Source organism: Callorhinus ursinus, unplaced genomic scaffold (genome assembly GCF_003265705.2).
Source record: "Callorhinus ursinus isolate GAN/ISIS: 27379988/994484 unplaced genomic scaffold, GSC_fseal_2.0 scaffold38, whole genome shotgun sequence".
Taxonomy (NCBI): Eukaryota; Metazoa; Chordata; class Mammalia; order Carnivora; family Otariidae; genus Callorhinus; species Callorhinus ursinus.
Genome location: NW_027397100.1, coordinates 9,574,932 through 9,599,225, shown reverse-complemented (window position 1 = coordinate 9,599,225; position 24,294 = coordinate 9,574,932). Strand labels below are relative to the sequence as shown.

At 42.5% G+C, this 24,294-nt stretch overlaps 1 protein-coding gene across 3 annotated transcripts in view; it reads right to left on the bottom strand.

Moving 5' to 3' along the window:
- Nucleotides 1-792: 792 nt before the first annotated feature.
- NDRG3 (NDRG family member 3) overlaps nt 793-24,294 on the bottom strand; it is a 73,436-nt gene continuing 49,934 nt past the window's right edge. For 2 of the 3 annotated variants that reach the window (XM_073880467.1, XM_073880468.1), the window contains 9 exons: nt 21,075-21,131; nt 14,852-14,955; nt 13,377-13,442; nt 13,202-13,253; nt 9,190-9,237; nt 4,882-4,917; nt 4,723-4,774; nt 3,478-3,516; nt 793-2,383 (listed from right to left, as the gene is read on the bottom strand). In XM_073880467.1, coding sequence (XP_073736568.1) covers nt 2,202-2,383; nt 3,478-3,516; nt 4,723-4,774; nt 4,882-4,917; nt 9,190-9,237; nt 13,202-13,253; nt 13,377-13,442; nt 14,852-14,955; nt 21,075-21,131 — 636 coding nt within the window. In that variant the 3' untranslated portion in view covers nt 793-2,201. The remainder of the gene's footprint in view (nt 2,384-3,477; nt 3,517-4,722; nt 4,775-4,881; nt 4,918-9,189; nt 9,238-13,201; nt 13,254-13,376; nt 13,443-14,851; nt 14,956-21,074; nt 21,132-24,294) is intronic. The other variant, XM_025876684.2, reaches the window with a different exon arrangement.

The following is a 24,294-nucleotide window of genomic DNA, read 5'->3' as shown; positions in this document are numbered from 1 at the left end:
GAGGAAAAAGTATAGTATGGATCAGTCAAGTGTAGTCAGTTGGGGCCTGACTCCCAGCACAGACCTAAGGTGGGAAAGCAGGTGACCTGTCAGGTAAATTTATGAAGGCTGGAGTGATATGGGTTTTAAAAGCAACTGTGACCATGAGACCACCTCCAGCCCAAAAACTGTTATCCTGTATTGTCAGGAACTCAGATTGGTGACCTGTATCTGTCCACGTGTATTTGCTTCGTCTCCTCTCCCAGAACGAGCAGGTTCTATGCCATTTTACAAGTACCTCCCACAGACACAGCAACCTTGATGTACTATATAGGTAGCAGCAGCCCCTGGATCATTTAAGACTGATCCAAGGTGGTGGCCACCTGATATCACTGGTGGGTACAAAGACAGCCATTTCTGGAGAAATACAGTCTGGCCTTTTTGAGGAACCCAGGCAAGTGGTTGCAGATTACTAAATTGGGGTGGGACTCAGCAACCCCACATAGATGGCAGGGGTGAAATGTGGAACGCCTTTCTGAGACCTTAGCTCCCCTCCTCCATAAACCGCATGATCACGCTTCTCACAATTTTTGGTTTGACAGGAATAGAGGTGTGTCAGATGGGCTTGGAGTTCAATCCTGGATGGGTTTACTGGTATGACCTTGGGCAAATTATTTATCGAGTCTTAATTTCTTCTTGGGTGAAATAATGATCAAGTATGTGAAAATGCCCAGCACAAAGCCCATATATAGTGACTTGGTTCCACCCCGAGCCCCAGTGCGTGGATTGAGAGAAATAACACCAGCAATCGGGTAACAATGAGACATATACAGCTTTATTTAATAATCTGTAAAAAGTTGTACTCTGGCAGAGTGACGCATTCCCTATCTTAGCAGAAAGCGAACACTATGTCTGAAAAGCCCCCTCCTAAGACTCAGAACTGCGTAACCCTGAGCTTACATCTGATGCCCACAAGAGCAGGGCCCTTGCTCTGTGGCAGGTGGTTTCGGCCTCCTCCCAGCAGTACTGTGGCTGGCTGTGGCTCTCACACAGCAGTCCACTAGGCACAACTGTACCTGCGCAGGCTGCCCTTAGAGACTGGCCCCTTCCCTCTCTTCTTTGAGAGTTATCTGTCAAGAATCTTTCTGAGAAATGGGTTCTGTACCAATTTCACTTCGCTTCCACTAAGTCAGCTCAAGTCAAGGCTGCGCCTGTGACGCATGATATTCCGTTGAGGTCTGTGCCTTTTCGCCCAGCTGATTCCTCACCATCTACATAATTTTCAGGCCATACCTCTCCTTTTTCAGAGCAGTGAGGGGTGGAGAAACACTCTTCATCCCAGACCCAGGAGGCACTTCTTGTGGATATCTGGTAAGTGGTATCAGACACTGCGGAGACAGCAGCTCTGCTCTGGCAGAGCAGAGGCCTGGCATGTTGCTTTCCACCTTCTGGTGCTAAGAGAGTGCAGTAATGATGCCACACTCACTTCTCAGGAAAAACTCCATGTTGCACCAGAACCTCATCATTCATGGGCTTCTAAAAGAATATATCCCTCCCTTTTAGTTACAGAATAACATACGTGAATGCATTTGGACAGAAGGAGGTGGCTGGCCACGCTGCCTGCCTCTCTGTGTAACAGGCTCCCTTCTATTGGTCACAGTCAACAGTAAGCACAATCGGTTCCACATTCCACAGAGCTGCTGAAGTCATTTTGCAAATCGTGTTGACCAACTCGGAACCAAGAGAATGCAGTGGCCTACCCAACCTAGAAACCTGTTCTGTTTATTTCCCTTAAAAACACCGTTGAAAATGAAAAAAAGGTCCCCTTTTTTGTGCAGAAGCTCTACAAGAAAGCATATCTAAAATCACAGAACTATGCACACACAAACATAGACACGCGTGCTCACATACATACATCAGGATCAAAGAATCTTGTCAGATACGTAGTTGGGAAAGCACAAGGAAAAGCTGGCAAGAGAAGATATGGAAATTTGATCAGCTAAAGATGCTGGAATGTTACAGTAATGGCAAGGAAGTGATTCTTGGTACATACAAAAAGGAGGGCGGGCAGGCAGAGAGAATGATAAATCCAAGATACCAGAGAGTGTCAGTGGCCATGCAGGAGTTAAAGACAGATGCCAGTTTGCTGGATGAAATGTTACATTATGGAGTGGTTGTTTGAAGGAGGGTGGACTTGCATGGTCCAGGGGAGGAGTATCTGCTTAGCAGGACACCTCCATGGTCTGGTGTCTGTCCACAACATCAGGGGATTCAGAGGATTCTTGAGTTCCATCTGACTGATTGCTGGTGACAGATCGGCTGAAGGCACTTTCTCCAGAGCCGATGCTACTCGAGGTTGAGTGGGTTCGTGATCGGGCGAGCCGGGTCATGCTGGCAGATGGTACTGTAAGAAAGAACCAAGGGGACTAGAAGATAGTACCCTGGCTAAGCTTAGCTAATCCAGAAACTTCACCAAAGGCTTTGTTTAGCTTTCCCAACACATTTAAGGTGAGACCCAGGACAAGACACAGCCATCTCCATTTTGCATTATTTGCTTGGGTGAATCTGGTTGGAATCTTGGCTGATTCTAGTCCACAGAAGAACATGGGGAAACCTAAGTCCAGAGTATAGCCTCTTAGCTATGCCCACGCCATTCATACAGTGATTAGGAAAGAGGCTTTGGGAACCCAAATAGGTAACCAAACCCTGCAGTGCATGCAAGACTAAACCAAAAGAAAGACAAACCACACAAGTATGAAGGTGTTTCACAAACACAGTGCAAGCCCGATACAACAAGACTACCATCCGTGTCCACAGGCTACCCTTGCTACCTGGGGAGGAGACATGTACGAAGGTGTGGGCGTAGGAGAGGGCAGGTAGGCCTGGCACTGACCTCTATGCAGGCTGCAAGGTAAAGGATGCCTGCAAGGGAAGGGCTCTGGGAGTGGGTGTTTCACTGACCACTGTTCTACTGCTGCTTTGATCCTAAGGTCTTTCCAGCTCGGCTGGGACACGGCCTTACCCGGCATAACCTCCCTACCTATCTTCCTGAGGCACCGGCCACTCCCCCAGCTGTCAGTTCAATGCTGGGGTCAAAAGATGACATCACCTGCAAGGGGCTTTTCAGACTACATATTGCATAGAGTTTTCCAGACACAGGCTCTGGCACTCCTATTTAGAATCAAAGCTGCCCTTCAATTCCTGTGTCTGGGGTTCATGCAAAGATGAGTAGGTGGTGGTGGAAGAGGGGTTGTGCCTACAGTTTCAGCTACTGCTGTGACCCTGGATTTGGGTAAGAGGAAGCCTGATTATTACAACCCGCTCCTTTCTTCTGGGGAACCAGGGCTGGACCTGTAGGCTAACCCTCTTAGGGCACAACGAGCCCCGTTCTATCGGGCTCTCACTGCACAGGAAAACCGCGGACATGCTGCAGGCAGCCAATGCAGCCAGGAGAGCGTGACTGGGAGGCAGGGGCGGGGCCAGCATGGAGGAAGGTACCTGACTCGGTGCTCAGGTGACTGAGCTGCACATACGGGACTGGAAGCAGGATGGACACAGGAAAAGGCACGTTAGTGACCCAAGAGTGCCAAGTGGCAACCTTGGCTGCCTAGTAACACTGACAGAATATTCTAAGCTGGGGATGAAGTTTTATTTTAAGGTCTCAGAGAAGAGTTGAGGCTGACTCATGTTTTATTAAGCATCTCAGATGTTACTTCTCTCAACTAGTCGAGGGCAACTGTTTTCCCCTCCACTATAAACAGCCATCTGTTTTGGATCAGAAATGCGCTGGAAGATGAGCTATTTCCTAGGAAAGGGATGAGAACTGGCTAGGAGAGGGACTTCTCCTCCCAGTGAGCCAGAGAGATGTGGGTGTGGGCTCGGTTGGTAGTGGCTCACAGACGGGGATGACACAGCCACTCTAGACGAAACATACACAGTCTGCCTGCCAGGCACAGGGCTATACCCAGGGGTCAGCTGCTGCCCAGGCAGCTGTTCAATGGCCATTTTCCACACTTAAACCAAAGACAGGAAAAAAAAAAATCACTCTCCTGGGTAAACAGCTCTGTACCTGGGTTGAAGAGTTTTTCTCCTTAAAAATTCCAAGAAAGGAGCAAGTGTGGATAGTCTGTGACAAATGAGAAAGCTCAGGGGTCTCACAATACAAGAGACCAGGACAGTGGCACACGATATGGACACATCCTTGGACTCACTCTAAACTACTGTACAAGTTCATTTCCTGTGGTGGGGCGAATGTAACTGAGGACACTACCGTTTTCTTCTGAAGTCTCCACTTTGTTTCTCTAGGCCAGGAGTCATTACCAGCTGAGTTCAAATGCAAATCATTAATTTCAGATTCACAAGCTTAGGAAAGCCTAAGCCTCAGTGATTGAAAACATGGGCTCTGGAGTCAGACTGCTAGGGTTCTGCAGGTGAACTGTTACCCTGGGAAATGTGTTTAGCCTCTTTGAACCTCAGTTTCTTCTTCTATAAAATAGGACTAAAACAGAACTTACCTCTTAAGGTTATAAACACTGAATGCCCAGCACAAGGTAAGCGCTTAGTAAGTGTCAGCTCACCTTATTGTATACGCACAGATGAATGCTCCATGAACATTCTGGTTTCTACTTGACTGCAGGCTGGCTAGCACAGGCATTATGCCCTGAGAAATGTGTGCTCCCCAGACGTCAAAATGACCCCATTATCATTAAATTTTTGCTAGAAAGGAAGTTTTATGCTACTCACTGTAGCCCATTCCCTGCAAAAAGTACTTGAAGGCCTCGGTGAGCTTTCCAGGCTGGGAGACAAAATAAGAAGGTATTAATCTTTGCACACACAGAGAGGCAGAATCAAATGAGTGCTTTAGAAAAAGGCAAGAACAACAACAACAAAGCCCCTCCTTACCTGTACTACTTGGGGCAGTCCACCACAGTCTGCCATCTAAAAGAGGAAAAATACATAAGTCAGCTGGTACTTATACTTAGGGGACATGCTCTGAAAATCCCTAAGGCCTTTCAAACAGGACAGGATTGAATTTTAGGTTCCTTAACTTAATGTTTAACTGCAACCAAGTGTAGGTTTCCTCAATGCACTCTTTTTTTTTTTTAACAGTTTGGGTTTTGGGTTGTTGTTTTTTTTTTAAGATTTTTATTTATTTATTTATTTGAGAGAGAGAGCAAGAGAGCTCGAGCACTGGGGAGGGGCAGAGAGAGAGAAGCAGACTCCCTGCTGAGCAGGGAGCCCCATGCAGGACTCGATCCCAGGATCCTGAGATCACGACCTGAGCAGAAGGCAGACGCTCAACCGACTGAGCCACCCACCCAGGTGACTGTCCTCAATGCACTCTTATATGAAGACTTACATCCTAGAAATAACCTTGGATATAAATCTGAAAAGATTATTTAATACTTATTCATCAGTAAGATGTAGAGCCTGGCCTTTAGGTTGAGAATTCAGGCCGAGGTTGAGAATTTCCCTTTAGGGAAATTCTGTCACCCTTTAGGGGTGACAGTGAAATTAACCACTGTCTTCAACTATGGTTCTGCCTCCACCTGAAGAATGTTACTTTCAGAGTCCTCAAACAGCATGAACCTAACTTCTCAGGGTACCATGCTTCCTAAATTCCCTCTCAGCCCAATATTATTTTCATTCTACAACTAAGGGGATTTCTCCAATGAGATGGTGATGTTGAATTTGGTCAACTCACTTGGTCAGCCACTTTCCTCTCAAAGCTGGACTTGGTGAGGCTGTCTCTCACTTCATAAATATTTACAGCTGGTTATTCTCACTTGTTTTGTTTTCTTTTAAGATTTTATTTATTTATTTGATATATAGAGAGAGCGAGCAAGAGAGGGAACATAAGCAGGGGGAGTGGGAGAGGGAGAAGCAGGCTTCCTGCCGAGCAGTGAGTCCAATGCAAGTCTTGATCTCAGGACCCTGGGATCATGACCTGAGCCGAAGGCAGGTGCTTAACGACTGAGCCACCCAGGCACCCCTGGTTATTCTCACTTGTGCAAGGATTTCTAGAGTAGGGTTTTGTTAGCACACACTGGAATTACCTAGAAGACTCATTAAAACTCAGATTCTTGGGTTTCTGCTCTAGAGATACTGATTTAATAGGCCTGGGGTGGAGCTCGAAAACTTGATTTCTTTCCTTTTTTTTTTTTAAAGAGAGAGCATGGGGGCGCCTGGGTGGCTCAGTCATTAAGCGTCTGCCTTCGGCTCAGGTCATGATCCCGGGGTCCTGGGACTGAGCCCCACATCGGGCTCCCTGCTCAGTGGGAAGCCTGCTTCTCCCTCTCTCACTCACCCTGCTTGTGTTCACTCTCTCACTGTGTCTCTCTCTGTCAAATAAATAAATAACATCTTAAAAAAAAAAAAAAAGAGAGAGCGTGTGTGTGGGGCGGCGGGCGGTAGGGGAAGAGGGAGAGAGAGAATCTTAAGCAGACTCTACACCTAGGGCAGGGCTCCATATCTCATGACCCTGAGATCATGACCTGAGCCGAAATCAAGAGTTGGATGCTTAACTGACTGAGCCACCCAGGTACCCCAAGAACTTGCTCTTTTTCCCTTTTTTAAAAAGATTTATTTATTTTTTAAAGTTCCACTTATTTGACGGAGAGAGAGAGAAAGAGAGCACAAGCAGGGGGAGTGGCAGGCAGAGGGAGAGGAAGAAACAGGCTCCCCCCCGCCGCAGGGCAGGGAGCCCAACGCAGGGCTCGATCGCAGGGCCCTGGGACCACGACCCAAGCCAAAGGCAGACACCCAACCAACTGAGCCACCCAGGCACCCTAAAGCTTTATTTATTTTAGAGAGGGAGAGGCAGAGAGAGTTGCAAGCAGACTCCGTGCTGAGTTCAGAGCCTGATGAGGGGGCTAGATCCCATGACCCCAAGATCATGATGTGAGCCAGAGTAGGACACTTAACTGACTGTGCCACCCAGGCGCCCCAGGCACTTGCATTTCTAACAAGCTCCTAGGTGAAGCAGATTCTGCCAATCTGCAGAAAACACTTCCTAAGGCATGACCAACCATGGACCCACCCTCTTCCTTCCAGCTATTACTTATTCTGTACACAGTATATCCTATTCAGGCTGACTGGAACTTAAAAAAAAAAAAAAAAGGAGAGCGATAGGGGCACCTGGTGGCTCAGTCAGTTGAACATCCAACTTTTGGTTTCAGCTCAAGTTATAATCCCAGGGTTGTGAGACTGAGCCCTGCCCAGAGTGTGGAGTCTGCTTAAGATTCTCCCTCTCCCTTACCCTCTGCCCCTCCCCTGCTCACACTCTCTCTCTCAAAAAAATAAACCATCGTTTCTATTCACTAGCATGAACACTTTCTTTGAGGTGGGGACTGTTATTTAGCAGATGGGAATGTCACAGAAGGCACAGGAATTTGAGGTTAATGGGACAATCCCTTAAAATTCTACAAATAATATCAGGGACAAACATTTACCCTGATTAAATATACACCTAACTGGCAGAGGCTGTATTTTCATGAAGTTTAGTTAGGAGTCAAAATCTGACATAAAACAATTAGCACATGCAGAGAGAGAATATTAGAAGAGACTATTTCCAAGCTTGATGCCTATCAGGTAGCTGGAGAGCCAGTTCAATTATGCTGCTGCAGTGGGCATTTTTGCCCAGAAAAAACTACATCTACAGCTACTACAGAGTTCAGTTTTGTGCTTTCAAAATACTGATTCAAACCTGTACTGAAAAACTACTTGAAACCATATACTTTTAAAATAACATCCCTATTTTGGACCAGTTCATCAACCACCTGGACCTCACCACATTCTGCATTCTGTCACCTCAGAGCATTAACCTCATGTTCTATTTCCAGGAACGATGGCCTGCTTCTGGTGACAGCACTTCCCTTTCAAGCCACTTCAAAGAGAAAGGGAAGAAAGCAGAGGTCTTTCAGGCTGAGAAAGTAGCAGTAAGCAATGTAAGATCAGCACTTAAATACAGTAATCCATATTCAAATCAGGATGTCAGGCCCCTGAACATTTTACTACAGGCTGTAGAAAAAAACAAGGTTGACACTCTTGCCTGGGGTACAATGAAAAGGGAGAGAAATCTGACACTAACTAGAAATTCAGTAGAAGAGTTGTTCTCTATTTGCCCTAAGAGAAAGAAAATGCACCCACCCTCTTATCAGAATGTTACCAGAAGCTTCCTACACAATACAATGGGACATAGCATGTAAATAATTTCCATTCATCCTAATTCTCACAAAATTAAATAATGCTTATGAACTTTTTAATGACATGCTTAGATACTGATATCAAAAAGTTGAGGAGGGACACCTGGGTGGCTCAGTCAGTTAAACGTCTGCCTTTGGCTCAGGTCATGATCCCAGTGTCCTGGGATCCCATGTCCCGCATGGGGTCCCTGCTCAGAGGGGAGCCTGCTTCTTCCTCTGCCTGTTCTCTCTCTCTGACAAATAAATAATTAAGTCTTAAAAAAAACAAAAAACAAAACCCAGACACAGGGCTGTAAATATCCTGACCTTAATGATATAAAAGTGTACAGGAGGGGCGCCTGGGTGGCTCAGTCATTGAGCATCTGCTTTCGGCTCAGGTCATGATCCCAGGGTCCTAGGATCGAGCCCCACATCGGGCTCCCTGCTCGGCGGGGAGTCTGCTTCTCCCTCTCCCACTCCCCCTGCTTGTGTTCCCTCTCTCACTGTGTCTCTCTCTGTCAAATAAATAAATAAAATCTTTAAAAAAAAAAAAGCGTACAGGAAAAAGACCCCAATTTTTTTTTCTTTTGGAGAGCGAGCACAGGGGTTGGGCGGGGAGAGGGGCAGAGGGATAGAGAGAATCTTAAGCAGGCTCCACACCCAGCACAGATCCCAAGGAGGCTTGAGTTCATGACCCTGAGATTGTGACCTGAGCAAAAATCAAGAGTTGGATGCTTAACTGACTGAGCCACCCAGGCACCCTAAGACATCAGTATTTTTAGCAGAGGGGAATTTTGGGTGGTAGGATTATGAGTAATTTTTATTGATTTCTATCCTTTACTTTTCTCTATTTTCCAATATTCTACATTGAGAATATATTCAGGAAAAAGAAATAAAAAAAAAAAGAATCAGAGAGAGAGAGAGAAGCTTTCCTTCTCTTTGGGCAACTCTTCCAGAAATAGAGTATTTTGAGCCATGTATAATTTACTCATAAATCTACTGGCAATGAGGAAAGAAAGCACCTTACCTTTAGCAAAGTTGTATTTATAGGGTTCAGGCGAGAGTTGCATTCAACCTTAAAAAAGGAAAAAAAGATAAAACAATTTTATGAACCGCTAGAAAAATAAGAAATAGCTTGACATGAGAATGATCTTCCAAGATCAACAGCTCGGTTTGGACATGGCTGAATCAGTCAAAGAAATTATCAAAATACAAAGTAAGAGATATGTGATGTACTTGGTATCTGATTATTTCTGAGTAAATCGAAAAGTCTGGCTAATTTCATTTTCTGAATCTGTTGCGAGTATTTAAAGAACTATATGTTGAATTTAATTTCTCCTACTGGCTAGGAGAACTTGGGGGCTAATTATCTATTTTAAAATGTGAACTGGATCATAGCCCTCACCTACTGAGGTCCTGATGGCTTCCCAGCACAAATGGCCCTGACCAAGCCCAATCCCCACCCCCCTTATACCTTCCCTGTACCTTGGGTTTGCCATTCTGCACACCCTCTTTTCTGACTCAAGGTCTTTCACTATTCCAACTAAATACTGACTACTCTATGATTTTCTCTCTCACAGCAGTTATCATAATTAAGAATTACAACCTTTATGTTTACATGTTTGGTATCCTATACTCTTATACCCATGAAGGCAGAGACCTCAAAGAAAAGCTTTAACCTCTAGGTTCAGCAATGTTTTATGGCTAATTTAATCAACAAAATCTCTCCTTTTACACATGCTTGCCAAGCATATACATACAAAACACTGCTAAGAGTCTGGAATCCACTAGGGTGAAAACATACAGTACAAGGCTGAATGACATCACTTCAAAATTTCACAACTGAGCGGAGTATAGAAGGACGAGTAGAATTTCAAGAGACACAGTAAAAAGAAGGGGTGGGTGTTTGAAGGCTTCCAGAGTCAGGGGGGAAAGCATAAGCAAAGAACCAGGAGATGTGAAGTGGATGTACAGGGCACGTGTGGGGTTACAGAAGTGTGCTGTGAAGATGCACTACAAGGCAAGTCTGGGAGGCAGACTGGAGTTGACCATGGAAGGCAAGGAGCCACGGAAGGTTTCTGAGGTAAAAGGATTTGTTTTAGTAAAGTAACCAGCAGTGGCCTGTATGACAGACTACAGAGGCAATGAGCCAGTTAGGGAGTTATTAAAATTACCTAGGCAAGAACCAGTAATCCAGCTGAACTCTGGGGACTGCTGATGGGCAGGTATACAAAACTCTTCTATAACCAGGGGATGATCTAAAAACCAGGATCACCAAACCAGTTTTTGCTCTACACAAATGACAATGCAGGCAGTGATAAGCAAATGTACCAGTGTACTACAGAATATCATTAACTCTAAACTGTAGAATTTAAAAACTGGATCCCTAACTACCAAGCACAGTGCTTAGAACATAGTAGATATGCAATAAATATTTTCTGGAAAAATGAACTCCCCACATCTGGATTTAATTTAATAAATCATGCTTTCCTTGGTTTACCACTGTGTAACTTCTATAACTCTGTAAGAAGTCTCCATATCTGGTAAGCCAAATGCAATGGTTGTTTTTTTGACATGTCTACTCTCTCCCTAGCTCACCAAATGCAGAGACTCCATCTTATTCATTTTTGTATTCCCCATAGCATCGAGCAAACAGGGAAAAGCTCAAAAAATGAGGCTGAATAAGTGAGCAAGAATAGCAAAAACAACCAAAACTTAAGGAGCTCCTTCCTGCTCTTCCAGGCATGGATAGTCCTCTAATCCCTACCAATCTGTGGGATAAAATGCTAGCTCTCACAAGCTAGAATCTGTCTGGAAAAGCATCTACTTTGTGATACAACAGAGCTCCTGAGGTTCTTACCTATAAATGCTTAAGATGAGGAAATCAGAAAACAAGACCTTGGCCAATCTATCTAGTCATGAAAAATAATTGGAAATGTTGCTTTAAGTCCATGCAAGTTTAAAAAAATAACTCAGTTTATCAGAAAATTCTGATGAAGGGTATTTTCTAAAAATAACACTGTTTTCTTATTTTAGGTCACATGTTTATGGAAAAAATTTTTTTAAGTAGTATCTACACCCAGTGTGAGGCTCAAACTCATGACCCCAAGATGAAGGGTCACATGTTCCACCAACTGAGCCAGTCAGGCACCCCTGAAGAAATGTTTTTGATAAATATTTTTGTAGCATGTATCTCCACCGTTTTAGCCAGAAAAGACTGACCTCTATAAATCTCCTTCATGATGAATTGGGATCATCACTATAACTTTATCACCTTTGGGGAATTTTTTTTTTTTTTTTTGACTCAAGGGTCATTTACCTCTGTGCTAAAGCCATGCCATGTATTTTATAACAGACACAGAATGTCTTACAGGATGATACAGGGAGGTACAAATATATCATCACATCTACCTCACCTTACACTTACCCTGCCCCATTAACTTTCCCACCTATGTCTACACCCCTGATTAACTACTAGAATCCCTTTCTGAAAAAAGCCTTACTCCCTAATGTTTTTCTCTAAACAGAGCAGAAGCAAAGGCTGCCAAAGAAAACCAGGTAATCTCACACAGATACCTCTTATATTACATATACTGTGGGAAAGACAAGTAAACCCTAACAGATACGTGAAAAACTGTCAACTTCATTTGTAATAAAAAAAAAATGCACATTAAAACAGTGGCACACCATTTTTAATCTATTAAATTATTAATAAAATTTAAAAATCCAATGCTGGACAAGATGCTGTGAAACAGGCACTCTCATACACTGCTGGTGCCAACACACTACTATGTCCTTTCTGGAAAGGAATCTGGCAAATGTTATAAAACATTTTGCAAAGGTTTATGATTTTTGACACATTAATTCCACTTCTAGAAATCTATCCCAGGGAAATGATAAAAAATTCAATACGGATGTTCAACAGCTACATTATCAATGGTGCAGAATCTGGTATCATCAACTGGAGAATGAGGTTAAACAAAGGCACATTTACAAGACTAACTATTATACAGATGTACTGACTTCATAATATGGAAAAAGGCTATCAAAAATGCTATCAGTCAGGGCGCCTGGGTGGCTCAGTCATTAAGCGTCTGCCTTCGGCTTAGGTCATGATCCCAGGGTCCTGGGATCAGGCCCCGCATTGGGCTCCCTGCTCCGCGGGAAGCCTGCTTCTCCCTCCCCCACTCCCCCTGCTTGTGTTCTCTCCTGCTGTCTCTTTGTCAAATAAATAAATAAAATCTTTAAAAAAAAAAATGCTATCAGTAATCAGGTCTCCAAATCTTTTATGTTTAGTATCACCCGGGGTATGTTAGAGGAAAAAATAATAGTTTATTTACCTTTGGGTAATGGGATTGTAATGTTTCCTTGTCCTTCTATTTTTTAATTTTTTCATATTTTCTACAATGAGCATGATTATTTTTACCAGTGTATTATATACTTGAGGAAGAGGCAGAGAAAAGCATATAGGCTCTCAGCAGCCTTCCAGCCTGATACAGTTCCAGATGTATGGTGGCTGCAGAAGGCTGAAGAACTGTCAGAAACGTGACAATAAGCAAATGGTGTTTAGTTATACTACTTGCCACAAAGTGAACTGCACCATATAAAGCAATCAAAGGTAATACTGATCCCTTCTGATAAAATCTAGTGGTTGATGAGGAATTCATTTTCCAAACTGGGTAATAAGGAGCAAACCCTGATAGGTGTAATCAGAAATAACAAAGACGACTATTTACCAACTGTTCCTAGTGTGCCAGCAGTGTGCTGTATACATTTTTTCTTTTTTCTTTTTTTAAAGATTTTATTTATTTGACAGAGAGACACAGCGAGAGGGGGAACACAAGCAGGGGGAGTGGGAGAGGGAGAAGCAGGCTTCCTGCTGAGCAGGGAGTCCGATGCAGGGCTCCATCCCAGGACCCTGAGATCATGACCTGAGCCGAAGGCAGATGCTCAATGACTGAGTCACCCAGGGACCCCGTGCTGTATACATTTTATTGCATTTAATCTCATTTATCTTCACAACATCAGGACATACTTACCACAGCCTCAACTGCAGGTGAACTGTCCCCTACCACCAATAGAGTAGAACACCTGGGGAAAAGCAAAATTAAGAGGTGACATTCTGCAAACAGCACCTATATTCCCCTGAATACTGCATTAGTTTATGAAAGGCAAAGATATTTAGTAACTTACTAGGGAAGCCGAGGGACTTACTTTAATGTCTTTGATTTGTTATCGTTTTGGCCCAGCAAGGGTCTTTCAATCTCTAGGTCTCTGCGTCTAGAAAAACAAAGGAAGCAATCAATACCCCTTTCAGGTAAAATCATGGCAACTCAGATGATTTCCTTGTTATGAAGACCAAAATGTATCAAGGAATTTGAAACTATCTTTCCTTCACACCTGATGAGGGAAGGGGCCTTGTGCACTTCATTCATGAGAAGCCATTTTAGTAGCATCCTGAGTGGTACAGAGCAGGAACAAGGTTTCTGGCTCAACCTTGAGGGGCACAATGGGATGCCAGAAGTTTAGAAGCAACTTCAAAACTCAACAGCAATGCTACTGAAATCCTCAAGTTGTGTTTAATTTTCCAACTAGTTTATAGGAATAAATTCCTTAAGAGAAGGGGAACTTTTTTGGGGGAAAACTTGTAACTAACATAGTTTAGTGCAGGACTTAATAAACCTTTCTGATTTCAACTGAAAATAAGCAGGCTCTGTTATACGGAGAAAGGAGTTGGAGAGACCAGGTTCAAAATCTCTGGGTGAGTTTACGTAAGTTATAGCTGATCCATTTTTTCAATCTTTTCCCATGTACTCAGAAAGCTAGAAGGAGTGAATATGTTTAACCTTGGAAAAACTGGTCCCAAGATAAGAATCCAACTCTCTCAGTGACTGAGGGAGACATGACAGTAGGTTTTGGAATGTACACAAATAAAAGAGAATTTACTAGTGTCCATGTGTTACTTCTGCCTGATGACAAGATGTCAGTGAAGAGAGACTGAATCGAGGCCTAAGACTTCTTTTCTTTGCCTCTTCTCCATGTATTTTTCTGTCCTGCCTCACATTACATGGATGTTGTGTGTGTCTACGTAACGTAGGTATTTTTTTAATCTCAAAACATCTTAAAACTACAAATGGTATTTCGGGCGCCTGGGTGGTTCAGTTGGTTAAGCGACTGCCTTCGGCTCAGGTCATGATCCTGGAGTCCCGGGATCGAGTCCCACATCGGGCTTCCTGCTCAGCAGGGAGTCTGCTTCTCCCTCTGACCCTCTTCCCTCTCGTGCTTTCTATCTCTCATTCTCTTTCTCTCTCAAATAAATAAATAAAATCTTTAAAAAAAAAAAAAGGAAAACTACAAATGGTATTTGAATGTGCCCCAAACAGCGTTCAGTTCATTTTTTTTTTAAGTAATCTCTACACCCAACATGGAACTTGAATTCATGACCCCAAAATCAAGTCGCACACTCTACCAATTGAGCCAGGCAGGTGCCCCCATTCATTTTCCCTGAAACCTGTCTTCCTATCTGTCTGACAGCCCTTCTTCCTTTACTGTGGTGAACAGCATGAAAGCAATCTCATGACACAGCACTGAAAGAAGTAGTTTATTTTCCCTGCCCCTCTTCCCTCAAATGTCCGTTATCTTTTTGGACCTAGTTTACATTTAGGTGGAGGAATAGGAAACAACTGTACCCGTTATAAGAACCCAGGAAGAGCTGTAGATTTTCTTGATTGATATCTTGGGCAATATGCAGCCTGTAGGTTTGAATCAGGTCCAAGTTGGCCTGCAACTCTTCCTAGAACAATTGAAAAGAGACACAAGGTAAACATTTGAGCTACAGTACAAGTCTATGTTGTTTGGTTTGCATTCTCAATGCCCAAAGCTAAATCTCTCTGCTCAAGATGGGAAATGGGGCAGAGCTAGGGGCCCACCCTTGTACTGGTAGGCTGAATGGGTGAAGTCTTTATCTGCAGTAGACTGGTTCACTGCCAAGTTCTGTGTCGGATGAGGGCGCAAAGAATCTATTATGGCAAAGGCTGGTCACCAACTCCAGGCCAAATGTAAAAACTTGGAGATTTCTCTGAACTTCCTTCTTACGTGGTAGCACCCAGAAACTGCACTGGACTTGTGGATTCAAGCACTAGCTGTAGAACTCAGGTCACCTAACTATTCAGAACCCTAGTTTCTCTGTTTCTTGCATGTTCTGCCATTACTCATAAAACATGAAGATAATAACCAGATACCTGACAAGGCTGTTTTATTTATTTATTTTTAAAGTAGGGTCTATGCCGAATGTGGAGCTTGAATTCACAAGCCTGAGATCAAGAGTCGCATGCTCTATAGACTGAACCAGCCAAGTGCCCCCGACAAGGCTGTCTTAAAGATTAGATAAGAAAAGTTATATGAACTGTAAAGTGGAAAATAAATGGAAGGCGGGGCACCAGTCTGGTTCAGTAGGTACAGTGAACAACTCTTGATCTCAGGGTTGTGAGTTCAATCCCCACGCTGGGTGTAGAGACTACTTTAAAAATTCTAAAATTTCAAAAAAAGGCAAGGTAACATTTTTCTTAATAGCCATAAATCTATATAATTAAATTATCTGTACTGATATAATATAATCAGTATATCACTTATTTATTATCACTTAATAATAGCTATAAATTATAGATTACATTCCATTTATATTTTATTAAGTCAATTTATCATTTATTTAATCTTACTGCTATTACTATTAAAGGCATAAAATACGAGAGAAACAAACGGTTTATACAGTGAAGTTGAGTCTTCCTCCCCCACCACCCATTGTCCAATGGTCCCTCTCTTGCTGGCCTTCTCAGGTCATCAGAACAGTTGCCAGGTTCTTGTGTACATAAACATGTATGTACATACATGTACACATGTACACAAGCACACACACACCCAGCAAGCAGTTTTAAGCAGAAGGGAAAATGTTTGCTTTGGAGGAAAGAAATGGATCAGGGATAGTAAGAGAGCCAGTTAATCCAAGGCAGTGTGTAAAGGTTACCATCAAACCTCATAGAGAAAAATAGATAAGGAGACTATCTGTTTGCATTCTTACTACCATGTAAGTAAAGTGAGCCAAGAATACAGTTGGAAACTGACCAATTGGATCACAGTCTACCTGAAACTAAGGACACTACAATCACTCTGAGGAAATATGGTAAATGCGAAAGAAATTATAATAAGAAAAGTAAACAACAGGGGTGCCTGGGTGTCTCAGTCGTTAAGCATCTGCCTTCAGCTCAGGTCGTGATCCCAGGGTCCTGGGATTGAGCCCTATATCGGGCTCCCTGCTCCACGGGGAGCCTGCTTCTCCCTCTCCCACTCCCCTGCTTGTGTTCCTTCTCTAGCTGTGTCTCTGTCAAAAAAATAAATAAAAAAACCTTTATTAAAAAAAAGACGTAAACAAATGAAGCAGACAGTAATCAGAGATGAAATATGTAGCCAGCTCTCCCTTCAAAGTCTGGAGAGGAACCTGAGCAGCAAAGTCTGAGACAAAGGAGGGAAGAAATGATAATGGTACAAAAGGGGTAAAACTGGCTTAAGTGCTAATGGAACTTCTTAGGTAAAGCTGTTATGTATAAATTGCCTTCCTACGCCCCACCTTTTTTTTTTAAACACAAATTGGGGCGCCTGGGTGGCTCAGTCGGTTAAGCATCTGCCTTTCAGCTCAGGTCATGAACCCAGGGTCCTGGGATCGAGCCCCACATCGGGCTCCCTGCTAAGTGGGGAGTCTGCTTCTCCCTCTCCCTCTGCCCCCCTGCTCAGGCTCTCTATCTCAAATAAAATCTTAGAAAAAATAAAAAACACAAATTGTTGGGGTGCTTGGGTGGCTCAGTCAGTTAAGCGTCTGCTTTTGGCTCAGGTCATGATCCCAGGGTCCTGGGATCGAGCCCTGCATTGGGCTCCCTGCTCCGTGGAGAACCTGCTTCTTCCTCTCCCTCTGCCTGCCCCTCTGCATACCTGTGCTCTGTCAAATAAAAAAATAAAATCTTTAAAAAACAAACACAGGGGCGCCTGGGTGGTTCAGTTGGTTAAGCGACTGCCTTCGGCTCAGGTCATGATCCTGGAGTCCCGGGATCGAGTCCCACATCAGGCTCCCTGCTCAGCAAAGGAGCCTGCTTCTCCCTCTGACCCTCCCCCCTCTCATGTACTCTCTCTCTCTCTCTCATTCTCTCTCTCTCAAATAAATAAATAAATAAATCTTTAAAAAAAATAAAAAATAAAAAACAAACACAAATTGTGGTCTGCTAGACATACTGTTCTACACTTTGCTTCTCCCCTTAAAAGTATTAGAGATCATTCCTTATCAGGAAATATGGAGCTGCCTTCTTTTTTATACTACTTGTTTCTCCACAACCTTATTAATACAAATGGCCATTCTTTTTAATTTTTGCAAATTTGATAAAAAAGAGGATATCGTTATGGTTTTTTCTTATTGGTGAAGATGATTCATATTTCAGAACCTTATTTGTTTCCATTTCAAAATATTAGCAGCAATATACACATTTGCTTGCTTAAATTTTATTTTTCTAAAAGTTTATTTATTTAAGTGATCTCTATATCCAACGTGGGGCTCAAACTCACGACCCTGAGATCAAGAGTTGTATAGTTCGACTGAGTCAGCCAGGAGCCCCAAAGCTTTATTTTTTAAGAGTAGTTCTAAGTTGACAACAAAATGGAAAGGAAGGCTTTCTTTGTTTTTGAGCAAACTACTCCTCATTCCTCCCCAAATGTAAAATGTCAAATTTTATTTCTCCTTCAAGGCCCAGCTGGGATACCTCCTCTACACTGAAGCCCTTCCCTGATCCCCAAACCAGAAGTAAATCTCTCCGGCCTTTGAATTCCTCTAGGCCCCTCATGGTGTCTGCCCTAAGGCACCCTGCCATGGTAGAAAGAGGAAAGCTTCAGATTTAGGCACAAATGTGGCTTCAAATCTCTTCCCTCGATATGTTATTAGCTGGAAACAAATTCATTCTTCATCTGTAAAGTGGGAATAATACAATTCCTATTATGAGATTATTAGATTAATATATATAAAACCTCTGTCTGAAATTTGTAGGTGTTCAATGAAAGGCAGTTCTTATTACTTATCCCTTTTTACTTGTGCTACAATAGTTATTTCTGTATAGCATATCTCCCTACAGAGTGAACTCCCAGAGAATAGGGGTGTATCTTATATATTTTTGTCCCTTCCACAGCATTTAGCATTGAATTCTATAAATTTTGTGAACTAGTTTTTAAAGTCTACAGTCAAAACCAAGCATGCTATGTCTTTAGGAGAGTACCCACTCTTCCCAGCACACGTGAAAAGATAACAGTCTTTGAGACTTTCAATTAAAAATGATGGATTAAAACACAACTTTAACTCCTTCCAGAAAAATCATAAAAATAACAGCAAAAATTTTTAAGTCATAAATTCATAAGGACAAAGGCAACAGGAAAAGTAACAACCAGCAATAACATTTTGAAAGTGGGAAAGCAGAAGAAAGACTACAATCATTCACTTAGCAGATTCAGTAAGGCTGCTATGCTAGGCTGGCAGTGGAGAGGGTGAAAGAAATCCGTGAACATGTACCAGGTAGCCTGGAAAGGCTCAAGATTTTTAGGCACCAGTTCTCTCTGCAAGCAGAGGGTAAAGATGGGGCTAAGAAAAAAAGGTTAGTTTCAAGTTCTGTTAAGTAAAAATGTAACATCAGGAAGACAATCATAATACACAAAGCAAAAACAAATAATTGAAAGGAGAAATTAGAAAATGCAACAATAATAGTTGGTAACTTTAATACCTCACTTTCATTTATGTATGAATAATGAGGAAGAAGATCACAAGGAAAGATAAGAACTGAACACTGTAAACCACAAGACCTGACAAGACACCTACAGTATACTCCACTTAATGGCTGTAGAATGAATACACATCCTTCTCATGCGTACATAGAACAGAGAGGCCACGTTAGGACCATATGCTAGGACATAAAGTAAATCTTAATACATTCAAAAAGGAATGAAATGTTAAGTATATCCTCTGATCAAAATGGAATGAAATTAGAAATCAATAACAGAAGGAAATCTGGGAAACTGAATAAAATACTCCTAAGTAACTAATGGGTTAAGGAATCACAAGGAAATTAGAAAATACTTTTGAGATAAATGAAACTGTCAGAACTTATGCGCTGCAGCTAATGTGGTATTGAGAGGGAAATTTATAGCTATAAATGCCTATATGAAAAAAAGAAGAAAAGATCTCAAATTCACATCTAACCTTCCACCTTAAGAAACCAGAAAAAGAAGGGGTACCTGGGTGGCTCAGTTGTTTGAGCACCTCTTTTTTTTTTTTTTAAGATTTTATTTATTCATTTGAGACACAGAGATAGAGAATGAGCAGGAGGAGAGGGAGAGGGAGAAGCAGACTCCCCGCTGAGCCAGGAGCCCCATGTGGGGCTCGATCCCGGGACCCCAGGACCATGACCTGAGCCGAAGGCAGACGCCCAACCATCTGAGCCACCCAGGCGCCCCAGCACCTGACTCTTGATCTCGGCTCACGTCTTCATATCAGGGTCATGAGTTAGAGCCCTACTTTGGGCTCTGTGCTGGGCGTGGTGGAGCCTGCTTAAATAAAAGAAAGAAACTAGAAAAACAAGAGGAAACTTAAAGCAAGCGAAGGAGGGGAATAATAACAATTAGAGTGGAAATAAATGAAATAGAGAATTTATTTTATTTTTTAAGATTTTTATTTATTTATTTGACAGAGAGAGACAGTGAGAAAGGGAACACAAGCAGAGGAAGTGCGAGAGGGAGAAGCCAGGCTTCCCGCGGAGCAGGGAGCCTGACACAGGGCTCAATCCCAGGACCCTGAGATCATGACCTGAGCTGAAGGCGGACGCTTAATGACTGAGCCACCCAGGCACCCCTGAAATAGAGGATTTAAAAAGAACAGGAAAAAACCCCTAATAAAACCAACAACTGGTTAGCTAGACTTCCAAAGAAAAAGAGGTAAGATTCATATTACTAAAAACGGAGGAAAGAGAAGACATTATTTTCAATTTTACAAAAATATAAAGAATTATAAAGGAGTATTATGAATAATTTATGCCAACAAACTGGGTAACTGAGATGAAATGGACAAATTTCTAGAAAGATACAAACCACCTAAAGCATCTCAAGAAATAGAAAAATTTGAATAGATCTTTAATAAGTAAAGACATTAAATTAGTAACATAAAAAAAATCCACAAAGAAAAGCTTTGGCCCAGATGGTGTCACTGTGTATTCTACCAAACATTTAAAGAAGAATCGACAGCAATCCTTCCCCAACTCTTACAAAAAATGATACTTATCAGCTCATTCAGAATCTTACTATCCAACTCACTCTTCCCTCTGAAAAGAGGACTGGGGTTTCCTCTCCCACCCAGCAGTTACCTGTACCTGTCATTTCCTCTATAGACTTCAGTTTCCTTACCAGTAAAACATGGGAATGAACAAAATAACCTCTAAGGTTCTTTAAGCATTGATATTTTGTCTCTTTTGGCTTCTTTTTTCTCTGAAATTTCTATTTCTGTGAAGCCTTTCCCAGACTTCATTATGGCTCCGAAAATGTTTGGTGAGGCCCGTGATGTTGTCAAACATTAACAGACAGCAAGCTGCTGACAGGAAACAGGTGGTGGGGGAGGGGATTCTGTCTTCCCTCATCTCTTCAAATGCCAAGAGCCATGTGGCAATGAGTTAATGCCTCTCCCCTAAGATTGGCCTTTGCTGGGCGACATGCATCACACTCTGCACTGGAAGTGGCACCCACGAGGATCAGGTGAATTCTAAGGTACCCTCTCTTTCCTGAGGTAAATAAGGTTTTGCTGCAAGCCAACAAACAGCTGTCCTGGTTGGAACAGGCACTTACCTGACCGAAGTGATGAGCCAAAATAATGTCCACAATATTGGTTGTCAAGCCTGAGAGCTGAAAAGATAAAAGCTTTGTGTCAAGGGAGTTAAGCATACATATTTACCAAGTTGTGCACTTTATTGTACATATGTTATCCCTCAACAAACAAAAGCACAACTCAGTGTCACACATTTTCATGAGATGGTGGTTTCAAGATACATGAGAACAAGAAACAAGTCAGAAAACAACAGTCTCCCTTCCAGGGAAATAGTATCACCTGCTTTGAAATAGGTGGCTGGAGGGGCGCCTCGGTGGCTCAGTTGGTTAAGTGCCTGCCTTTGGCTCAGGTCATGATCTGCCCCTCAGCCCCTCCCCCCATCATGTTCTCTCTCTCTCTCGCAAATAAATTTAAAAAAAATCTTTTTTAAAAAAAGATTTTCTTATCTGACAGAGAGAGCACAAGCGGGCGGAGCGGCAGGCAGAGGGGAAAGGAGAGGGAGAAGCAGGCTCCCCACCAAGCAAGGAGCCAAATGCAGCCAATCCCAGGACCCTGGGATCACGACCTGAGCCGAAGGCAGACACTTAACTGACTGAGCCACCCAGGCACCCCTTAAAAAAAAAAAAAGGTGGCTAGAAGAAATGGTCATTCCTTCTTTGAAAACTCAAGACCTAGAACTCTTGGCTATTAGCTACTTCGTTCCTGCCTATATTTCTGCATTTACACTGGATTCATGGCTAGTAAGGATTGACTTAAGACTACTCCCAAGCCATCCAAGAGACAAAATGATTTTTTTCTTTCCTCCAGTTTTTGCTATCTTCGTTTCAGCGAGTGGGAGGAAACTGCTATGTTTACCCAATGTTCTTGCGTTTTGAACATTTTTCTCATAATTTTTTCCATTTCAAAATGATGCATATCACAGTCTAATAAATGCAGCAATCTGTGCAAATCTGCAGACTGCTAGTCTATTTTCAGAAAAATTTCCAACTCAAATTATGTTGCTGATTCCCTGTAGCCTTCTTCCTTGGTTTTATGCTTAATTCCTACTGCTGGCTTGGATGAGAGGTGAAGTGCTGAACTGGGAGTGCAGATGGAGAGGAGGAGAGGAGGAGACAGACATGGATATGGGCAGAGCGGGATCACATGGTCCCAGAAAGATTAAGGAAGAAAGAAGCCCAGAAATCTTCAGAGGGGTTACCAATGATCAAACCATCATAAATTAAAGATAATTAGAATTAATAACAATTCATGTTTAATACTCATAAGGTTATTCTCAAGTTTCATAACAATTTTATTAGGTTATTACACATATTTTTTTAAAGATTTTATTTATCTGACAGAATGTGAGAGGGCACAAGCAGGGGGAACTGCAGAGGGAGATGGAGAAGCAGACTCCCCGCAGAGCAGGGAGCCCGATGTGGGGCTCGATCCCAGGACCCTGAGATCATGACCTGAGCCGAAGGCAGACGCTCAACTGACTGAGCCACCCAGGAGCCCCTACACATAATTTATTATACATTACTGAATGTTCAGGTAAATTTTAACACAACCACGTTAGAACAAATTTTAAATAAGTCCATTTATAAGAAAGAACTTCCACAGTATCTGGCAATAGCATCATTAATATATTTCACCCAAAGCTAGAGTATGCACATTTCTCTAGAACTTAATGTGGGGAGAAATGTATAAATTTTTTAGAATCTAGTCTACTGGTAGGTGGAGTTTTATTTTTTTTAATTCTAGTGTACTTAACATACAGTATGTTATCTTAGTTTCAGGTGTATAATATAGTGGTTCAACAATTACATATATTACAAGTGCTCATCAAAGGAAGTGTACTCTTAACCCTCTTCACCTGTTTCACCCCTCCCCCCACCCACCTCCCCTCTGGTGACCATCTGTTCTCCAGTTAACAGTCTGTTTTTTGGTTTGTCTCTTTTTTTCCTGCCTTTGTTCGTTTGTTTCTGAAAATTCTAGTGGGTGGAATATTTTAATATTTTAAAGTAATTTAAAAGCAATTCATGCTTATCAGAGAAAATTAGGAATACATAGAATATGAAAAAGAAAATAAAAATAATCTGTAATGCTACCGGCCAAAGATATACCTACTAGTAACAAATTCTTTTCCCTTTTTCCTTTTTTTTAAATATAGTGGGTAAGACCAGCATTTTTATTGATTTTTTTAAAGTTTTTTTAAAGATTTTATTTATTTATTTGAGAGAGAGCATGAAAGGGGGGAGGGTCAGAGGGAGAAGCAGACTCCCCACTGAGCCAGGATCCTGGGTCTCCAGGATCATGACCTGAGCCGAAGGCAGTCACTTAACCAACTAAGCCACCCAGGCGCCCTGATTTTATTTTTTTTATGTAATCTCTACACCCAATGTGGGACTTCAACTCATAACCCTGAAGTGAAGAGTTGGATGTTTTATTTTATGTGGGAAACAAAGGCAAATGAAAAAATTAAATTTCCTTACTGGCCATAGCCCATTGACAAGTCCTCAAAATAGAGTGACCTTCCTCTGGGAGCTCAGCTGCCTCCCTGTTGATACTCTGCTAAGGGCAAAAGGCAATCTTAGCTTACCATTATCCTGGCATCCAAAGATCCTCTAAGTTTTCTTTAACATATAAAAATTCCTTTGGAGGAACGCGTGATGTGGCTCAGTAGGTTAAGTGTCTGATTCTTGATTTTGGCTCAGGTCATGATCTCAGGTTTGTGAGATCAGGCCCCCCTGTGCTGGGTGTGGGGCTGGCTTGGGATTCTTTCCCGCCCTCTCCTTCTGCCCCTCCCCACCTCCCCCCCAAAAAAAATTCCTTTGGAAACTCCCTTTATCTCTACCCCCCAAGATACACATTAGCAATCATCCTCCAAGCTTATGGCTCACTGATCTACAACTGAAGGGTTTCATGACCAGGGTTTTACTACTAGATGGTAATGACCTTTTCCTAACAATCGCTAGCCCCCTCAAGGTCCTGGAAACCTTGCTCCTAAAATTCCTTAGAGACTTACAACTATCCCTAACCCTCTTCCAACTTGAAAGTATATAATCAGTCACCCATCCCAACCCCAGGGCAGCTCTTTCTGGCCACAGATCCTGTCCTGTGCTTCAATAAAACCACTTTTTTTCAGTGAAGACATCGCCAAGAGTTATTTCTTGGCTTGTTGGATCCGAACCCCAACATTTTCTGCATCAGACTGAGCCTGCCCAAATTATTTTCCCTCTTTTCTTATGCATATCTATT